At 36.3% G+C, this 18,590-nt stretch overlaps 2 protein-coding genes across 2 annotated transcripts in view; both read right to left on the bottom strand.

The window, feature by feature from the left end:
• LOC119839437 (potassium/sodium hyperpolarization-activated cyclic nucleotide-gated channel 2-like) overlaps positions 1-2,613 on the bottom strand; it is a 6,455-nt gene extending 3,842 nt beyond the window's left edge. The window contains exons 1-4 of the mRNA XM_038365701.1: positions 2,580-2,613; positions 2,037-2,232; positions 1,436-1,562; positions 593-707 (exon numbers count right to left, since the gene is read on the bottom strand). Of these exons, the coding sequence (XP_038221629.1) occupies positions 593-707; positions 1,436-1,562; positions 2,037-2,232; positions 2,580-2,613 (472 nt within the window). The remainder of the gene's footprint in view (positions 1-592; positions 708-1,435; positions 1,563-2,036; positions 2,233-2,579) is intronic.
• A 331-nt stretch (positions 2,614-2,944) lies between these two features.
• LOC119836002 (protocadherin Fat 1-like) overlaps positions 2,945-18,590 on the bottom strand; it is a 17,397-nt gene continuing 1,751 nt past the window's right edge. The window contains exons 3-33 of the mRNA XM_038361166.1: positions 18,226-18,334; positions 17,672-17,819; positions 17,047-17,283; positions 16,580-16,778; positions 15,980-16,272; positions 15,552-15,725; positions 15,002-15,195; positions 14,088-14,205; positions 13,702-13,803; positions 13,182-13,351; positions 12,866-13,041; positions 12,287-12,461; positions 11,688-11,880; positions 10,930-11,071; positions 10,292-10,483; positions 9,948-10,069; positions 9,569-9,799; positions 9,163-9,288; positions 8,789-8,909; positions 8,606-8,703; positions 8,237-8,369; positions 7,720-7,824; positions 6,987-7,156; positions 6,541-6,639; positions 6,036-6,228; positions 5,484-5,593; positions 4,934-5,091; positions 4,425-4,631; positions 3,868-4,032; positions 3,196-3,304; positions 2,945-3,040 (exon numbers count right to left, since the gene is read on the bottom strand). Of these exons, the coding sequence (XP_038217094.1) occupies positions 2,945-3,040; positions 3,196-3,304; positions 3,868-4,032; positions 4,425-4,631; positions 4,934-5,091; positions 5,484-5,593; positions 6,036-6,228; positions 6,541-6,639; positions 6,987-7,156; positions 7,720-7,824; positions 8,237-8,369; positions 8,606-8,703; positions 8,789-8,909; positions 9,163-9,288; positions 9,569-9,799; positions 9,948-10,069; positions 10,292-10,483; positions 10,930-11,071; positions 11,688-11,880; positions 12,287-12,461; positions 12,866-13,041; positions 13,182-13,351; positions 13,702-13,803; positions 14,088-14,205; positions 15,002-15,195; positions 15,552-15,725; positions 15,980-16,272; positions 16,580-16,778; positions 17,047-17,283; positions 17,672-17,819; positions 18,226-18,334 (4,865 nt within the window). The remainder of the gene's footprint in view (positions 3,041-3,195; positions 3,305-3,867; positions 4,033-4,424; positions 4,632-4,933; positions 5,092-5,483; positions 5,594-6,035; positions 6,229-6,540; positions 6,640-6,986; positions 7,157-7,719; positions 7,825-8,236; positions 8,370-8,605; positions 8,704-8,788; positions 8,910-9,162; positions 9,289-9,568; positions 9,800-9,947; positions 10,070-10,291; positions 10,484-10,929; positions 11,072-11,687; positions 11,881-12,286; positions 12,462-12,865; positions 13,042-13,181; positions 13,352-13,701; positions 13,804-14,087; positions 14,206-15,001; positions 15,196-15,551; positions 15,726-15,979; positions 16,273-16,579; positions 16,779-17,046; positions 17,284-17,671; positions 17,820-18,225; positions 18,335-18,590) is intronic.

Raw genomic sequence — 18,590 nt, 5'->3', positions numbered from 1 at the left:
TATGTACTAACAAAATTATCAGTATTTTACTAACTTAATCTAATCAAATTTTTTATTTTTTGTATCTTGGTTTTTTTTCATTCTGTAAGAAATAAAAGGCTTTTTTTTATTTTTTTATTTTTTTATTTTTTATTTTATTTTTATTATGAAATAATTATTTTAATCAAGATATTGGATATTTAGAAAAGAGGAAGGAAAAATAGTATGAAAAGTAAGATGTTTCTGCTCTACGTATATCAAGTTTGTATAATAAACGTTTTGCTACTTACTGTATTGCTACTGTATTTACATTGTTACTATCTATTCAAATATTTAGATCTATACTTTATTATTTATTTTAAATATATAATGAACTGTCTTGTTATGTTTTAATTTGAAAGCTACTTTACGCCATATAAATAAAATGTCTCATGAATTGCTATTACATGCATAGAGGACATGCGAGCTGTATGTACTGCGGACTATGCAGCCATATAATAGTTCTATAGTGTATAGTGTTGTGTATAGTGTTATAATAATTTTTAAAATGGAAATGATTGATTCTTGATAATTCTATTCGTGTTCTAGGTTGTTATTATTAAAAAAAACTTACAGTAGTACGTTAAAACAACCGGGGTATAGATAAAACACGTCGCCCAATGCATCGTTACGGCAAATAAAACGAGGTAGTGGCATGAACGGTGCCAGATATACGATCGAGTTAATGTCTAAAACGTTTAAAACAAGTTACGCAGTTTAAACTAAGTATATTTACATTAGACTCATGAACAGAAACATCATATAAGTTTCAAGTATTTCCGAAATATGAAGACCTAACTATACAGATTTCCTATTGATTGAGAATGCAATGAAAATTCACACTAAGAATGATGCTATGCAACATTTAAAACTGGTGTTAAATTATTCCTAGAGCAATAAAAACGTTTTTTATTCTATCATGCAATAGTATAATAAGTTTACCTTTAATAATGTATGTATATTCGCAAGGGATGATCTCAGTCGCAAAGTTTTAAATAACGGTAGCATGTGGGCAAGAAGTAGCCATCGTTTTTGTTGAAAGTCATTTTGCAATAGTATAAAAGAACATGGGATACTTGACACAAAGTCCACCCAAAACCAGAAATGGATGTAACGACTGCAAAAATTAATGATGGAGTAAAATTCGATTGAAATGTTTGGTGAAATTTTCTCCATAAAAACTGCAAGGGTAAATCTACAATCATCAAACATTAAATTAACACTAGGGAGGTAAAATTTACAGGGAAATGGAAGTCTTTGGGTTTTCAACTTCTATATTTACACTGTATCATGTTGTTTCAAAATTTAAATTATCTTGTTGGCTTATGTATTTCCCAAAGAAATTATTGCGTAAAAATAGGATTTACAAATTTTCGTCTTACCAAGCAATTCTCCGTCTATCCATAACTACATCTACTGGGTAATCTTCAGGGAAGCTAGTGTTAAATTTAAAAATGATATCCGATAGAGATGTTGCGTGAAGAAACAACAACAAAATGTCCACGCGGTGCAGTTGAGGGGGGTGAGGGTGGTCGATGATGAGGCTGAGGCGAAATGTGGACACACACATGTGTAAGATAATCAGTATTGACATTAAGCTGTTCCAGTAAAGGCTGAAATTGATTTTTATAACATTTATATAATACACAGAGAGTATTTTCTCGTGCTATATCTAACTCTATTTAAGTAAATGAAAAAAAAAAATATTGACAGTAAAGAAAATAACTGAAGATACAAATAGATTGATGGAGGTAGGGATTAAATGTTTTTCCAGTCCTGTTGAGTTATCTGACCACATTCGAGGGCGATTTATTTTGCTTGTGAATGGAATTGATAATCAAATTCGAAAGATCACATAAATGTAATGATGTTCGTTGCATCTTTTTGCAAATATACTCAAAATCAATTGGTATGTAGATCAATTCAAGCGATATTATACAATTTAGCTTGAAATGAAGTAGCGCAAACCCTAGTCTACCAATTTAAATTTATTCATTGTAGTTATTCTATCAACCAACCTAATCTGACTCAACGGGTGTATCACATAGTTCCCACCCTCAAATATCTGTCGCTGCTGTTCGGCGATAACCGTGGAGTAGCTGCGATAGTGGTCGAACGTGTTGGGGTGCCGCAGGGACACTTGGCTGACTTTGCGGAGGCATTTCGTTAGGTTGTACCAGTGACCGCGCTTCTTGAGGACGACGCTGTTGGTGTCTGAGGCGGATGCACGTTTTTTATAAATAAGTATGGTAAAACTTACGTAGTTGAGATAACGATATAATAAACTACAGACCCGGTTTTGTCCGTATGCAATTAATTTACGAAAAGGTGTAAAAGGCGTTAGTTTTTTATTGTCGATTATTAAGACAATTTATTATTGAATAAAGTTCTAATATTAATATTATTTTGAATCTCACACATACAATACTCATACGTATAAAGATTGACAGACAGTTTGTATTAACAAAAAATATGATCCAATAGGTTATTCAGCTTTTTAGCATTACCGAGATATTAGGGACAAAGGATGCAGGAATATACAGTAATATTGATGAACTTACCGAGACCTAACGTACATCTGTGGTTCTTTAACATTTCTTATTTACTATTTTACTATTTATTGCTTTCGAAATAAATAATACAATACAATGTGAAGTGACAATTGTTGTCAGTGTTTTATTTTACAGGGGCTCAAGTAAAGGTAACATAAAACAACAATTAATAAAATGTTTTATTGACATTATATAAATAATATCATGTACAATGAAATATTATTTGCGTATTCTTTATTTATTGGTGTAGAAATGTTAAATCACATAGTATTAACTAAAATAATATAATATTTGTACTAATTTCATTTGGCATGTTTACTGAAACTTATATTTTCAAATAATTGCTTTTATACATTTTTTACAGAAATGTTTTCTTATCGTCTAAACGAACTGTCGGGGAATTGATTGCTGAAGGGTGGAGTGTTCAAACCGAAGTTGTTTTTGTGCGTCGCAATAATATCGTCTCCCGGCTGAAAATATTGTTATTAATATTAATGATTTTTTAGTATGCGTGGATATAATTATTCAAAAAGTATCGTGTAAAAAATATACCATTGTGTAAATACTCTTCGAGTACGAGTTTTAATATGAGTGTAAGTGTTGAGAAGAAAAACCGTTTCTATACCTGGTGTTTTCCAAACTGTTGTGAGTTGGCTGCTTCTGGGGGGAAGAAGTCAGCGCTGAACTGCGGCAAGTCCTCTATGCCGATCAGGTCTGAGTCATCAGAGTCCTCGCTGGAATTTAATATTACAAGTTTTCCGTAAGAAAAATTATTTTAATCGTGAATTTTGTTAGAATCTAAATTTTGATGTATTTGAGCGCATCCATAACCCAACTACACCGACGCACCTGAGAGCATTCCAGGGAGTGGGACAAACAAGTTCATCTTAACTTAAACAAACTTGAACCCATATTCCAAACCCTCAACATTCTCAACTCTAACTCATTCAAATATACACATTTAGAACAGGAATCATCGCGAGTGCTTATGGACGGCGACAAAAAAAAAAAAATTTAAGCTCCCCAAAGTAAAACACCAAGTCGCACACTCGATCAAGTGTTATTCTCCACACCGACAACTCCTCAAACTCCAGAGCTCCAACATCCAACTGAACTCCGTCCACCAAGCTCTAACACCAGAGCACCAACATCCAACTGAACTCTGCCCCCCAGGTACTAAATCCGGAGCCCTAACATCCAATTCAACTCCGACCAACAGGCACCAGCTCCAAAACCCCAACATCCAAGGGAACTCCGCCCACTGTGAGCAGGGCGGGTCCGCAGGCCAGGCACCGACCTGAGCGCGTCGAAGTCGGGCGCCCGGAGCGCCTCGTTCCACACGGGGTTGGAGCCGGCCGCCGCGTGCTTGTTGGTGCCGGGCGCCGCCAGCCCCGCGCGGTTCAGCGCCGACTCCGCCGACCCGTACTTCGTCATGGACAGGGCGCGGAGCTGGCGGTTTAGCCTGAAATTATTATAAAACATTTATTGACCAGAAAAACAACACACTAATACAAAAAAGAAACAAACAACATATTGAACAAATTGAGTAGATAAATCTTACTACTTCTTGTCTTAAATAATAACGAAACGGAAACATAGTTAAAAGCTGTATTGCACTATGGACACTAACAGCACTGAAATGGATATGTAAAGAAATTTGCTGTATCTTATTAACCAGGTTTCCAGGATTAACAATTGTTTCTTGTGGTCAAGTTTATATAAGCATAGAATTGTATTTTACGTGTGTGTAGCCTGTAGGAGGAACGATGTATAACGCTATAGTATTACAATCTGGTAATCCTATGATTTTATGATAACATTTAATAGCCATAGCTAATCCTGTATAGCACTCACGTCCTGGTCCTGTACACGAAGCCGGCTAGCAGCAGCAGGCACAGCAGCGCCAGGGCGGCGGCCAGCGCGCCCAGCACCAGCACCAGCAGCGCGCTGGAGTCCGCGCTGAGCGTGGGACTGTCGCCCGTCACCAGGTCCTGAAGCACAAGCAACTCCGTGCTCAGCGTCCGTTGGATGCTGGTTAGGAGCTGAGTGTCGCTGCGGAGTCTGCATATAGATATTAATGTATTAAACGATGAGCTATGAGACGATTATTGATTATAAATAGTTTCGGAGATAAGATTTTTAACGTAAATAATATAAATATCAAATCGACTTCAATGCTTTTTCTGTTGCTTAAAGCCTAAAAATGCTATTCCTATGGACATATCTTTTCAATTCACCCTCATATAACCCCAAATTTTCACTCGCCCATAGTCAACCCATTTTAAAACTTCACCCCAATGCTTCAACTCCTAGTCCCCTAACCCCCAACCCACAAAACATCCCCCCTCGCCCCAAGCACTCACGTCTCAATAACGTCGGTGTGCACGGGCTCGTCGTCCCGCAGGAAGTGCGCCCACACCTCGCTGACGTCAGAGCGCGCCACGTTGTGCTCGTCCGCGGCGGGAAGCACTTGGTCGATGTGGCACGTCATTTGGAAGCCGACGCTGAATGTGTTCGCTATCTGGTTTTATTTGTAAAAAAGAAAAAAGTTATAAGTAATTTTATGTTTCACACACAATATTCATGTATTCATCTTGTCTATGAAAATTATTTTTTAAGAAATTGTGTGTATACGTCGCAGGCAAATTGTATAATTATGCCGTTTACAAGCGGAGTTTAAAAACGCTCGGCATTTTGTTTATGAGAATTTATTTTTTCCAAAGGTACACAAGGAACCTGTTGCGAGTTCGTTTATCCAGACTATCCAAAGTTTTGCAATCTATAAAATTCTTATGATTTGTGATGAATTTTATGTTTTTCAGTTTTATCGTCTAATGACACCACAGCAAGCTTGCATTTCAATATTCTAAAAGTCGCCATCGAATTAATAGCTAAAATAAAATATAAACTTACAAAGTCCACTTTGGCTTCAACCTGTTCTAGTGTATTCACGAATATGAAGAACACGCGGTTCTGGGATGATATCAGGTAGATCCTCACTTCCGCTGTGTCGTAGGCTCCCGCTGTTAAAAATAATATTTCATAGGAAATTGGACATTTTTTGTAATAAGTTAGCCGGGACGATCACTCGTAATTTATAAAATAGTCTACAGCTACTGAAACAATCCTGTAAACAAAGTATGTAATTTATTTGGATTAGGATTAAAACTAATTTATGTCAATAATAATGGGCTTAAATGTTCCTCAAACAAATAAAACCTACCAATCCTTACTAGAATAACTGTTTTTTCATACAATTGGCTCCGATATTTACGATCAAAATGCTTATTCAATATATGTATATATACAACGATGTAGCAGCTAGCATGCTAGCGAAGCAGCTGTATGAGATCCTCCAGCTGCAGGGAACCCGGGTGCAGCTGGACCGCGGAGAGCTGCACCGCCGACAGAGCGGGTGCAGCTGGAACGCGAGCCCACGGCCCACGGCCCACGGCACACACTCACCGGGGTCCACGGCGCGCACGGAGAAGCGGAACGCGCCGTGCATGCTGGCGGTGGGCTGCATGTTGAGCGACAGCGCGCCGGTGCTCGGGTGCAGCTGGAACGCGGACAGCTGCACCGCCGACAGGCTCGGGTCCGCCTCCATGGAGTTCCAGTCTATGGAGTACGTGATCGCCGCGTTCTCCGAGTGCTGTGCCTGTGTGCGGTCAGGTTATATGTGCTAGATTTATTTACCATGTACCAAGCATGTATCAACTCACATACATAATACCAGCATGTTTAAACAAACATAACTTAAAACACTTAAAAACCACAATACACAACGATAGAGTGACGATTGTCCGGAGCAAAAATCTGTCCACGCATGAGAAAACTTAAATATTTACTTAAATACTTATATTACTTAACTTATACTACTTATACTACTTAAATATTGCCAAGAGATAAGGTATTACCTGAAGACAAATAATACAAAATCAAAATCTTACTTATGTAAAAAAATATTTACCGAAACAGTAAGTATCACCCTGTTGATGCTGTCCAACGTGGAAATACCTCCTGTGTATAATTTCCTATCGAAGTATGGCTGAGGATTCGCCTCTCGAACCTGTAATTAAATTTTATTAATTGACATTGATTGATGCATTGTTTCGATGCGAGCGATGCGATGCTTTAAGAGCATTATTTTTTTTTAATATAATGAAACAGTGTCTGTATAATATGTATGCTGAAAATATAAAACGGACCTAAAATAGATCCCTGTGGAACACCAATATTGTCTGATGCACCACTACCTATCTTTTACCATTAACACAACCTAGCAAGGATAAATATGTTGAAGAAGCCGTTTATTGAACCGAAGTTTTCTTTGTTAATAATCGAGATAATTATCTAAATCTAAAAAATATTTGTCGTACAAAATATAAAGTTTTATCAGAGAGTCCCCTTACTCACATTAACGATAACAGTGAGTATAGAGGACTGCAGCGCGACGTTCGCAGCGGCCGAGTTGGCAGCCGCGACGCGCAGCGTGTGCTGCTGAGAGACAGCGCGGTTCAGCTCGCGGACCACGCGGAGGCTGTTCAGCGTGCTGTCCAGCTCGAAGTGGCCCTCGTCGTTGCCATCTGGGTGGAGAGAATATATCTTATATGTATTGATATAATAGTAGGCGAGTCCCAGAATCGATTTTGAGTGTTTCTCACTCAAACAGAAACCAGTATGGATAAAACACCGGATAATTAATTCTAGTTTTCAATGCGTTATTTATACTTAGAACTTGATGAAAGAAAGGCGTTTCGTTACAAATATTTAGTCAATTAATAGGAGAGAATGAAAAAGAGAATTAATAGAAAAAACTTAAAAATGTCAGTCCGTTGGATTTTATTTTAAATAGTTTAATAGCATTAACGAGCTTTCTATAAATGAAAGGTATTTGAACAATAAAAAAAAAACTGAATGAATGAAAGAATAAATAAAAATAACATATAAAAATAAAACGATTTACTGACATCTCGGCGAACAACGCCTGTTCGAATACACGATCGATTTTTTTCTATTATAAAATTATTTTAGTGTTAGTGGGTTGTGTGTGTGTCTCTTTTAGTATTATTCAATTTAGTAACGAGATTGTCCACTTTAACGTACTGTAATAATTTGACTATTTGATAAAATGAGTAGATTCACTCACCAAGTATTCTATAGAATATGTCATGACAGTCGTCGACACACAAGTGATTCTTCGGATCTTCTGCAAGGACGAGCTGCTGAGTTTCACTGAGACCGCCTTCTCTTTCTACAGAATATAATTTATGAATTTGCATATTTCGCTGACTTTGTCAACTTTTAGTTATAAAAAAGCTACTTGAAGTAATTATAATTATTTTCTGATCTAATTGAAGATTTTTTATATAACCATTTTAAATTCAATCGTTTTTGCCCCGGCTTCGCCCTTGGAACGTATATAACCACAGACACAGACTCCTGAAACAGCAAAAGCTATATTAGGAGTCTGGGTTTTAAGAAAAAAAAAAAATTATAATTTTTTTTGAAAACCTTACTATCTACCAGTAGTTCCTGAGATAAACGCATTCAACCAAACAAACGAACAAACTCTTCAGCGTTATAATATTAGTATAGGTTACTTGTCTTATTGTGAGATCAATTGTTTTACTTGTGTCTTATAGAAACATTAGCACGTGACTCACCAACAAAAGCCACAGTGGTGGTGTCGACCGGGAACACGGGGTCGCCTTGAGTGGGCACGAACACAACGCGTAACGACGTGTCCGTGTGACGCGGACCGGGCGTTCTGCCGCCGTCTGTACCGCGGATTGTTACCTGAGCCATATTTTGTTGGACATTTTATCGGGGAAGCGAAATGTTGGTTTATTGTTTCTTTTATAATGAAATTATGTTTTACATGTAGTTGTTAATTTTAATATGTTGAAAACATTTGTTGCAAGATCTCATGATGAAATGACTTGGTCTACTGGGCCGGTGAGAAATTAAAACAGAATTAACATAATAAATATGTCATCTCATTACTAATAACGTGATAGCCATTTTCTACACACTTGGAATTCTCTAATCTTCTCAGTGAATGACTTTTTCAGCATCAGTATCCCTTGATTTTCTCTGTCATTTAATATGTGTAGATGTTGCGCAGCGTCATCTGAAATTTAAATTACATAATTGAATGTTTGAAATATCATGTTATTCATTCAAATAACTTTCATATCAACAAAGATTTCACACACCATCTCCAATAACTTCGAAGGTGACAATTCCAGCTTCCAGACCATCTTCATCCGTGGCTTTAACGCGATCAAGGAATTCTCCATTTACCATCACCAGAACACCATTTTCCTCAGCCCGCTCCTAATAAGTAATGAGACCATGTTTTACAATATCAATACAGTTCTGTGGAAGAAAACCTGACATCGACCGTGATACATATTAAATGGTCTTTAGTATTCAGGAATCACATACACATCGAAAGGAAAAAGCATTTTAGAAACTGGTCTGTTCCAGAGATTCAGTAGTTCCAGGGATTACCGCTTGTAAACGAATTTCTTAGGTTTATCTAAATGCATCTGTGATGAAGCATAGATAAATACAAAAACATACCCACCGTAGCTAATCTCAGTACAGCCCCGTCGAGCGGAAACACGAATACCGGATCGTGGAAGTTGTACGGCTCCACCGTTATCGAGTAGATTTCCTCGGAACACTGTTGGGGGATGCCGTGGTCGTAGGCCTGCGGTTGGCGCAAATATTTTGTGATCCCAGGAATTTTAACGGTTTTAAAGGAAGATAAAACGTTTGCAAAGAGCGTAGTTATAGGCAGACATTGTGTTGGATGTGGATGGATAAATAAATTAACGCCTAAAATAAATCGGATGTCAAAATAACTTTACTGCTTTACAGTTATCGACTGAAATTAAAGACCTTGACAGGTGCTATTGCATGGAATCTCAGATATACAGCTTCTGAATAAAATAAATAAAAAATACCCATAGACATAACAGAAATCTTACCCTAATACCAATCTCATAAGTCCCCCAATACCCCTTAAGGTCCACTGCCGTCTCCAACTCCCCAACGTTGTCCTCCAGATCATCATTCCTGATGGTGATGATGTTAAACAGCATCGGATGCTGAACATCTCGGCTGGTGGTCAGGTTGAGGATCTCGTAGCCAACTAGAGAGTTGTTGGTGTTGGGCTCGTCGCGGTCAGGGGCGTGGATGAAGGGGGACAGTCTTTCGCCCTGATTGATGAACAAAGGGTGTTTTTATATATGTAAACTTTCCAGTAATATTTTGAACGAACTATAATCAAACATTTAATTTAATGGTTTATTGGGGTACTAATAGTTTTTTATTAAATTTTCCCGTCTAAAACTGAACAGATCTCACCTTTAGCAGACCTTCACTTATGGTCCAAGATAACTCACTCGGGTCAGGCAGCTCTGGGGCGTTGTCATTTACGTCCAGAAGCACGACCAACACCTCGGTCGTGTTTTGGTTCCTGTTGCCATCTGCATTCAGAGAAAGAGTAATATGGGCGGTTAAATCAGTTTGTATGTTCGTTTTGGGGTCTCAAATATGATATGGCTAAGGAACATGGAAAGGCTTCCTTGAATTGAGATTGTTCCTTTAATTATTATAAAATGCGGGCAATTATTCTAGTTAGCACTGCCCACTTACATATATCAAAAATGTCAATATATTTATTCGAAGACATCAAAAATCACACTAACCTCCTTCCGAATAAAAATTATCAATGAGGTTGAAGAAGATCCTATGTGTAGATTCATCCCCATCCCGGTCGAGCACCTCATCTCCGGTGTAGTCCACTAGTACCAGTCCACTGTCCAGCTCCACTGAGAAGAAGCTCCTCAACCGAGGGTTCACCGCATAGTTTATCTGGTACCGCACCGTGTGGTACATTTCTGGTGACGAACGGAAAAATAATTGCTCGATTGTCATAATGGTTAAGCTTTTGGAATTATACAATTTGGGATATAATGTAATACTATTTTGTAATGAAGTACGATCGTAAATTACTGGAGAGTAAACAATTTGAATTAGTTTACTACGAAATGTTTGCTTATTAGTTTGGAAAACATTAATTTTAGGACATCCCATCATTATCGCCAACGGTACGCTAATAACGGCGTACTTGAACGTCTATATGATTTAGTGAACAAAAAATATATTAATCTTAGCCATGAGTATTACTGTCTAATTAATTGTTATATAAGGACGTTGTTACAATAACAAATTAAAAACATAACTGAGATATCCATCACCTGTAATCCGATATGACTTGAAATGTAAAGAGTTTTATGACGATTTTACTTAAATTTTAAATCTGGACTTAATTCTTCAAACTTACCATCCCTGTCGTAATCATTGGACACAAGTGTGACCACTTCATCGCCGGAGGTGGCATTCTCGTAGATATAAACCACTTCAGGGAACTCCATAGTGTTTGGATACGGCACTTTATTATTCGTGTCCTGTATCGCTATGGTAATCTGGGATGAGATTATAATAAATCATTGACACCAAAATTTAGAGGGACCCAAATTTTTAGGCACAATTAAATTAGGTTAGAATGAATGTTTGTAAAATGTGAGGCATTCTAATTCACTCCTATATAAATGTAATTGTTATGGTGGTTTAGAAAGCTTGGATCGATCTACGCAAGTGGTGTATAAGATACGTCTATACGGGTAGGATATAACTACGTCACTAATTTATTTCTAAAATCGACTAGTGTTTTAGTAATTTTTTACGTCGTAATGTTTATTTTTGTTTATTTTTAAAAACAAAATTATACAAATTTACAATTGTACATCCTAATATTTTTATTTTTAACAAAAAACAATCGAAAAAAATTTATGTTTTTTATAACTCATCCATTTTTAGCAAAAAAAGCATTTTTACACATTTCTAATCTCAATATTATCTTACGTTACTCTCCGTCCGGTTTACGGGACATGAGGGCGGGAGGGAAGCCATGTAACCGTACAATCATAGTCAGTATTTACTAAGTAAATATAACGAAAAAAATAAATTTCTGGTTCGGATACAAAAATTCATACATTAACATGTTGTGAATTTTTAATAAATATTTAGATCAAATCTTACATATCCCTCCGTCTCATGGTACATGTGGTCGGGGGGGCATTCCTCAGTGAGGCAGCGGTCGGTGGCCACGACGGTGTACAACAGGTTGTAGCGCGGCGGCGTGTCTGCGTCGATCGCGCTATCTTTGTCTACGGTTATTTGACCCGTCATTAGGTCGATTTTAACTAGATCTTCTGGTGTATCGTCTCGTGCGCTGAAGTGGGGATATATACATATATACTATATATATACAAAGACTTTGATTTGTCTTTAAAATATCTTAGTTGTGTTATGTCACTTAAATTTGTCCATACAAAGCGGAAAAATTACAGTTTACGACTGAGGTATTTTTAAATTGTGTATTTCGCTATGATGCTGCTCCTATACTTTTATGTCTGTGTCATATTTTATTCAATTTGATACTGCTAACACATATTTTGACAAAAAATTAAAAGGAATTCGAGATTTAACCATTATCTTGGTCAATGAAAAAAGTTAGTATATTATTTCACTGTTTTCCTATATATTATATGTATATTATACTAATATAATAGTTAGACTCGACTGGATCTGCAGTTTTTTCTTCTGGTTTTTATGTTGGTCTGTACATTACCACTTACCGTATGAAATATCGTACTTGATTGTACAATGGGCCATCTATATCAGTTGCTAGAACGGACCCAATAACCACGTTGCTTCTAGAATTTTCTCTCACTGTGAACGCTTGAGTCAAGGTATTGTCCGCCCATATTGGTGGATTGTCATTCAAATCTATTATTATTAGAGTGAATGTCACTGAAAGAATTAGTTTTTAATAAAAAAGGGAGATAAATAGAATACTTGACTGTATGTGATAATGTGAAGCTACTTTGGAGAGTTGTAGTTACAGCTGATTCGTATAAGCTAAATATTAAGAATTTCAAATCTTAGCTAGGTATAGTAATTTACAAATGACTAGCTGCGCCCTGCAGTTTTATCCGCGTAAGTCCGTATCCCGTAGGAATATCGGGATGAAAGTTGTCTATATGTTATTCCAGTTGTCCAGCTGTCTACGTACCAAATTCATTGCATCGTTTCAGTAGATTTTGCGTGAGTAACAAAGAGTAACAAAGACACACACACATCCTTACAAAATTTCGCATTCATGATATTAGTAGGAAATGGATTTTTAGAACAATTAAAAAATAAAAAAAACTTACACTCATCATAATCATCGCCAATTTCCGTGTTCCTGTCCACCACCCTCACAGTGAGGTACAGCATTTCGAACATTTCGTAGTCTATGGTCACATTGTGTCTGATTTCCTTCACGACCACTCTCCCAACCGCGGATCGCGTGTGATTGTAAGGGTATAGAGTTTCTATTTCGACACAACTGCAATAGTTTTTTTGTATGTAATTTTTCTTTTGCTTTAGAGTAAAAAAATATAATTGTTCAATTCATAAGCTACATTTATATTTTACATATATTTTTTGCAAAACAAAAACTGTTTAAAAAAAACGGATATTTCGTACTGATGATATTCCCTAGGATCCGTCTCCCTCCCTTGTTTAGTAGCGTACGAGGTGTCCCACAGAATTTCGAACTTCAAATCAGCTGTTGTATCCGGGTCGGTGGCCACAATGTCCTCTGTGATCACGTAACCTTCTGGAACGTTCTCCTCCACTTCTGGACTTCGACGGGGCTGGAGAATATGAAAAATTGGGGGTTTATTTTATTAACATTTATCGTATGTACGGAAATCAATGATTCAAATTTATATATCACTACATGAACATGTACTTTGTATAAAATACAAACTTAATTTATGATAAGCCACGATTGTGATAAAAGACTAACTCGATAAAGTGGGTGGGTGGTGGAACTACAAAAAAAAGAATCAAGATTAAGCACTTGGATTTAATTATAAGCTAGAGTCAAATATAATGACAGAAACATAATGTTTTAATGTGGAAAATAAAAATACAGTAGGGTTTCAAAAATTAATGTTTTTAAAGGTTTAAATAAATCCAGCTTTATTTAGAAAAATCTTACCAAACTGAGACTAGGTGGCGTGTTGTTAATATCGTTGAGTTTAATGATGAGTTGCGAAGTGTCGGTGTTGTAGGGCTCACCCAGTGTGTCGATAGCGTGGACCTATACAAAATGATTGTTAAAAAACTGCTTTATGGAACTAGATATAAGTTTAGACATCGGCTAAAAGCTACGATCCATAGACACCAACTAAAACCTAAGATCCATTAATCGGCCATGATAGGGGATCACGAAGGATCTCAAACCAAAGTCAATCCAAATATGATGAATACGTTTTGAGTTATTCCGTATAAAAGTTGCTTTGTTATTTAATTGTATACCATTATTTTTAGTTAATTATTATAAAAATAGCACTTTGTAAACTGTTCAAATAGTAAATGCAATACCTGAACAAATATTTCGTTTTGACGATGATAATCAAATGCTTCGTCTATCGACACAAAGATGTCGCCAGTGTCCCGGTCTATGCGCAGGTAGTTTTGTGCGTTTCCCAAAAGCGAATGGCTGAGAATAAAATATTATTGAAACATATTACTAGTTCCACTCTGTTTTCTACAATGAAACGATATAAAGACCAAGTAATTTTATAAACTTTAGTAATTTGTAATCTTGGTCATAAAATCGTCAGCAAGCTTACTTAGTTTGCCATCCTATCCTATCCTACTATCCTACTATCCTACTTCCTATCCTTCCTACTAATATTATAAATGCGAAAGTTTGTAAGGATGTGCGTGTGTTTGTTGCTCTTTCACGCAAAAACTACTAAACCGATTGCAATGAAATTTGGTACGTAGATAGCTGAACAACTGGAATAACATATAGGCAACTTTTTATCCTGATGTTCCTACGGAATACGGACTTACGCGGGTGAAACCGCGGGGCGCAGCTAGTTTCTAATAATACTATTAGCAGTGACTATAAGGTCGATATTTGTATCGACATCAGTGTTGACATTAGTATCGATACTAATATCAACATTAACATCAGTATCTGCATTATAGTCGACATCAGTATCGATATTTAGAAATTAAAGACTTTTTAACGGATTTTAAACGCGATTTATTAATTATATTATTAACCCGACGTTTCGAACACTTTACAGCGAGCGTGGTCACGGGGAGACTAAGATGTTACATGTATTGAAGGTCATATAAAAAATGTTGTTGGTGGAGGTAGTTAAATTTCTAAATGTATAATACTTGCTTAAAATCAAACACAAGAAAATTCTACAGTATCGATATATTAGAAAGGACACTAATATAACATCAGCATAGATGTTAGTACAAAATATAATACTCACACAACAGTATCATTAATATCCCGGTCGTTAGCTTTCAAATTGCCAACAAAATATCCCTCTCCCTCTGTCTCATCAAACGAGACCTCAAGGCTGGATCGCTCGAAGATGGGACTCTCATCATTCCAGTTTATTAGGTTTATATTCACAATCGCGACTCCTACAAAGTCTGTCCTATTCATGTCCGTTGCTATTACCTTTAAACAATTAGTCATAAAAAGTGATGATTTATTCAACATATTAGGCGAATTGCTAAATTTGGAATAAGAAAAAAAAATATATAGAATAAAAGTACACCATAATTAGTAATTCAGACAAGATTTATGGTTAATCACTTTCGTTAAGAAATGATACAAATGTTTTAACTGTTAGTAGATCGTAAGTTAAAGCTCGCTCGAATTATAAACATATTAACCATAATATTGTCCTTTGATTTGGATCAAACAAATGTCAAATATTATATAAACTATAACTATAGAACCAAGTATATCAAACTACGATCTTCAATCAAATACGCAATGACATACGTACTAACAGAACGCATTCAACTCACCTTCAACCGAATATTCTGGAACTCGGGCACTTCGAAGTCAAGCATGCTATGGTTTTGCGTGCCCATAATGAAGGTTTGTCTCTGGTAACCAATCTCTGGAGCTATGAAGAATGCACTAGCGGCTCCTGGTGGGTAGTCGCTTTCTAGACGCACTGTATATTGAGCGTTTTCACCCTAGATAGTTTTTTGTATTAGCAATTTTAACTAGAACTGTTTCTTGTTTCATTAATAAATGCTTCATGTTTTTTTCAATTATCGCGACCTCAGACTATTGTAGGTTTTGTATTTAATTGAAGCATATGTATGTGCATGAGTCAGGAAAGACTTTATCTATGCATGGGGTGCAAGAAATTTTGATTAAATATTAAATTCCTATTAATTAAACAAGTCTGAATTGAATTGTAGTTACACTTGATTTAAATACTAACCAGATCTATATCATGAAAACCAAATTCCTTATCAAAATTTAGCGTCAGAGCGGTTTCTTCCATAATATCCACCGTGTACTCTTCATGTAGTGGTTCAGGCTTATTATCATTAACGTCATTAATAATAATTACTACGTTAGTGGTAGTGTATAATGATTCATTATTACTTTTATAAGCAGTGATGGATATAGGGAACAGTTCGCGTTGTAGCAAGTCTCGATTTATAGGTTTAACTATAAGGATGCCTCCTTTATCTCCATCGTCTATTGTTTCGATGTCGAAGTATTCTGCATCTGTAAGTTATAACTTATTTGTGAATTTTTAAGTTAACTAAGATTAGATAATGTAGATTTAATTCAAAATAATGAATTATGAATATAATTATATTTTTTGAAGGCTATCTTTCGTAAGGTGCCTGATATATTTTGCGTTCTGGTAAACTGGTAATATTTATTAAAACATAAGTTCTACTGTAGAAAACATAATACTATGTACTACTAATTGAATGCAGAATAATATCCAAAATTATCACTTTTATTTTAACAATTACGTAAACCTTTAATTATTCTGACCAACCGACAACATTAAGACTTTCCCCACCTTCTGGCAGTGTATCGATCCTATAGTATATCGGTCTCATGATCCCAGTATCCCCGTCTATCGCCAGGATACTGAAGTTCTTCGCGGTCTTCTCGTCGAACTGCTGCACCGCGAAGATCTCGATCCAGCGCGGCGGCCGGTGCTCCACGTTCTCCACTTGCACCATCAGGGTCACCGTGTGCGTGTTTGGGAGGGAGTCCTGGATGACAATCGTAATCAGTTTTGGGTCAGGAATTTTGGAGTTACTTTATTAGATAGAAAGAGCTGTCATAAGAAAATTTCTGACTTAGAATGTGGTAAAAAAATAAAGTTCAACATTAAATACAATACAATTATTCCAACTTTAAAGAATTACGGTTAGTAATTAAAACACATCTTAAGTTGCAGCTTGTATGTCATGCTATTGTATCACCATGTCTTCCATCTGGAATTGCTCGCACCTTCTATCAAAAAGTAACTACACTTACCAATGCGGTAACCCTAAATATATGAAGGGCGTTTCTCTCGAAATTCAGCGTCGCATTCACCCCCACGGTCATGGTCATCCGCTTCCAGTCTGGGGAGATGTTCCCCCCAACCATGTAGAACAGCTCCCCGTCGTTCCTGTCGCTGCTGATCTCGAAGGTCATGGCGCTGGTGCTGATCTGTCCGTCCTCGTCGGAGACTTCGTATATGCAATCTGTGAGACCTGGGTCGTTTAGTTCCTGGGGATGGCAATTTTGTGGGAAGTTTTAGTAATTGTTCTATTATTTTTGAGTACGTATAATTACAAAAAATGTCCATACATTATGTTCGCTATTGATATAGTTTGTACGTTTAGTCTGTGAGAACTGGAAATGGAAATTTTGAGGGTTGTTATATTTTCTATGGTGTTGGGGTTACTGGGAAGTGTAGATGGGCGTAGATTGTGGAAATTTCAAGTTAGTTATTTTCAATTCGAAATATATTGTAAATTGATAAATTGAGACGTTTATATTTTTGAAAAAGCTACTCGCTTTGAATAAGAAATATTGCATGAATCAATAAAATTCTTAACTTCTTTTTTTTCATTAATAATTCAGCAGCAGTTATATTTGTTAAGTATTTACTTACAGGAACAACACACGAGTCGAATATATGAATGATCGGCGCATTATCATCAATATTGACTATCTGCAACGTAACTGTCACCACCAGAGTCTCCCCAGGCACCTCCACCTCCAGCATGTAGCCTCTCATCACTTCCGTCTCGTAGTCCTGCCTGGTGATGATGATGATAATGTAAATATAATATATATTCTTATTAGTTTTGAATACTTTATTCAAATCTACCGATTTCAATTACCAAAGCTTCTTACTAACAATAATGTTTGAATAAATTAGAGAAATAAATCTAAAGAACAGGTACTTTATAGTTTAATTATGAAATGCAAGAAAAAAATTCAATCGATGTATATTCTTTATGCTTTGCCAATGAACACAATATGGTGCCGAAGTCCGAGTATACCATCACGTAAAATATAACAGTATAAAAAATGTGACTATATTTTATACCATATCAACATAAAAAACGGCAGTAATAGCATAAAAAGCATTTTAAAGTTGTAATATTTCCACGACCATTTAAAATTTAAACAGAGGTTACAAAATATATGAGACTATAGTACCTTTGTGTTATAATAAGCTGCCAAAAGCCATCAATATTTCGTACAACGGGACCCAGCATTGCGTACGAGCCTGATATAAGCGGCTGAAGAATTCGCGGTGTTGCAGTTCCTGAAATAATTGGCATACTTTGAACAAAAATATAAGTTGTAGTAGAAAAAAAACGTATTAGTAGGTAGTACTAACAAAATTAAACTAAACTGAATCCTATCCTATCGTACTAATGTTATAAATGCGAAAGTTTTTGAGGGTAGATGTATGTTTGTTATTCTTCAAGCAAAAACTACTGATCCAATTGCAATGAAACTTTGTAGGTGGACAAATTGAAAAACACAACATAGGTGACTTTTTATCCCGATATTCCTAC

This window comes from Zerene cesonia, chromosome 3 (assembly GCF_012273895.1).
Source record: "Zerene cesonia ecotype Mississippi chromosome 3, Zerene_cesonia_1.1, whole genome shotgun sequence".
NCBI classification, from domain to species: domain Eukaryota; kingdom Metazoa; phylum Arthropoda; class Insecta; order Lepidoptera; family Pieridae; genus Zerene; species Zerene cesonia.
This window is presented reverse-complemented; position numbering and strand designations above follow the sequence as displayed.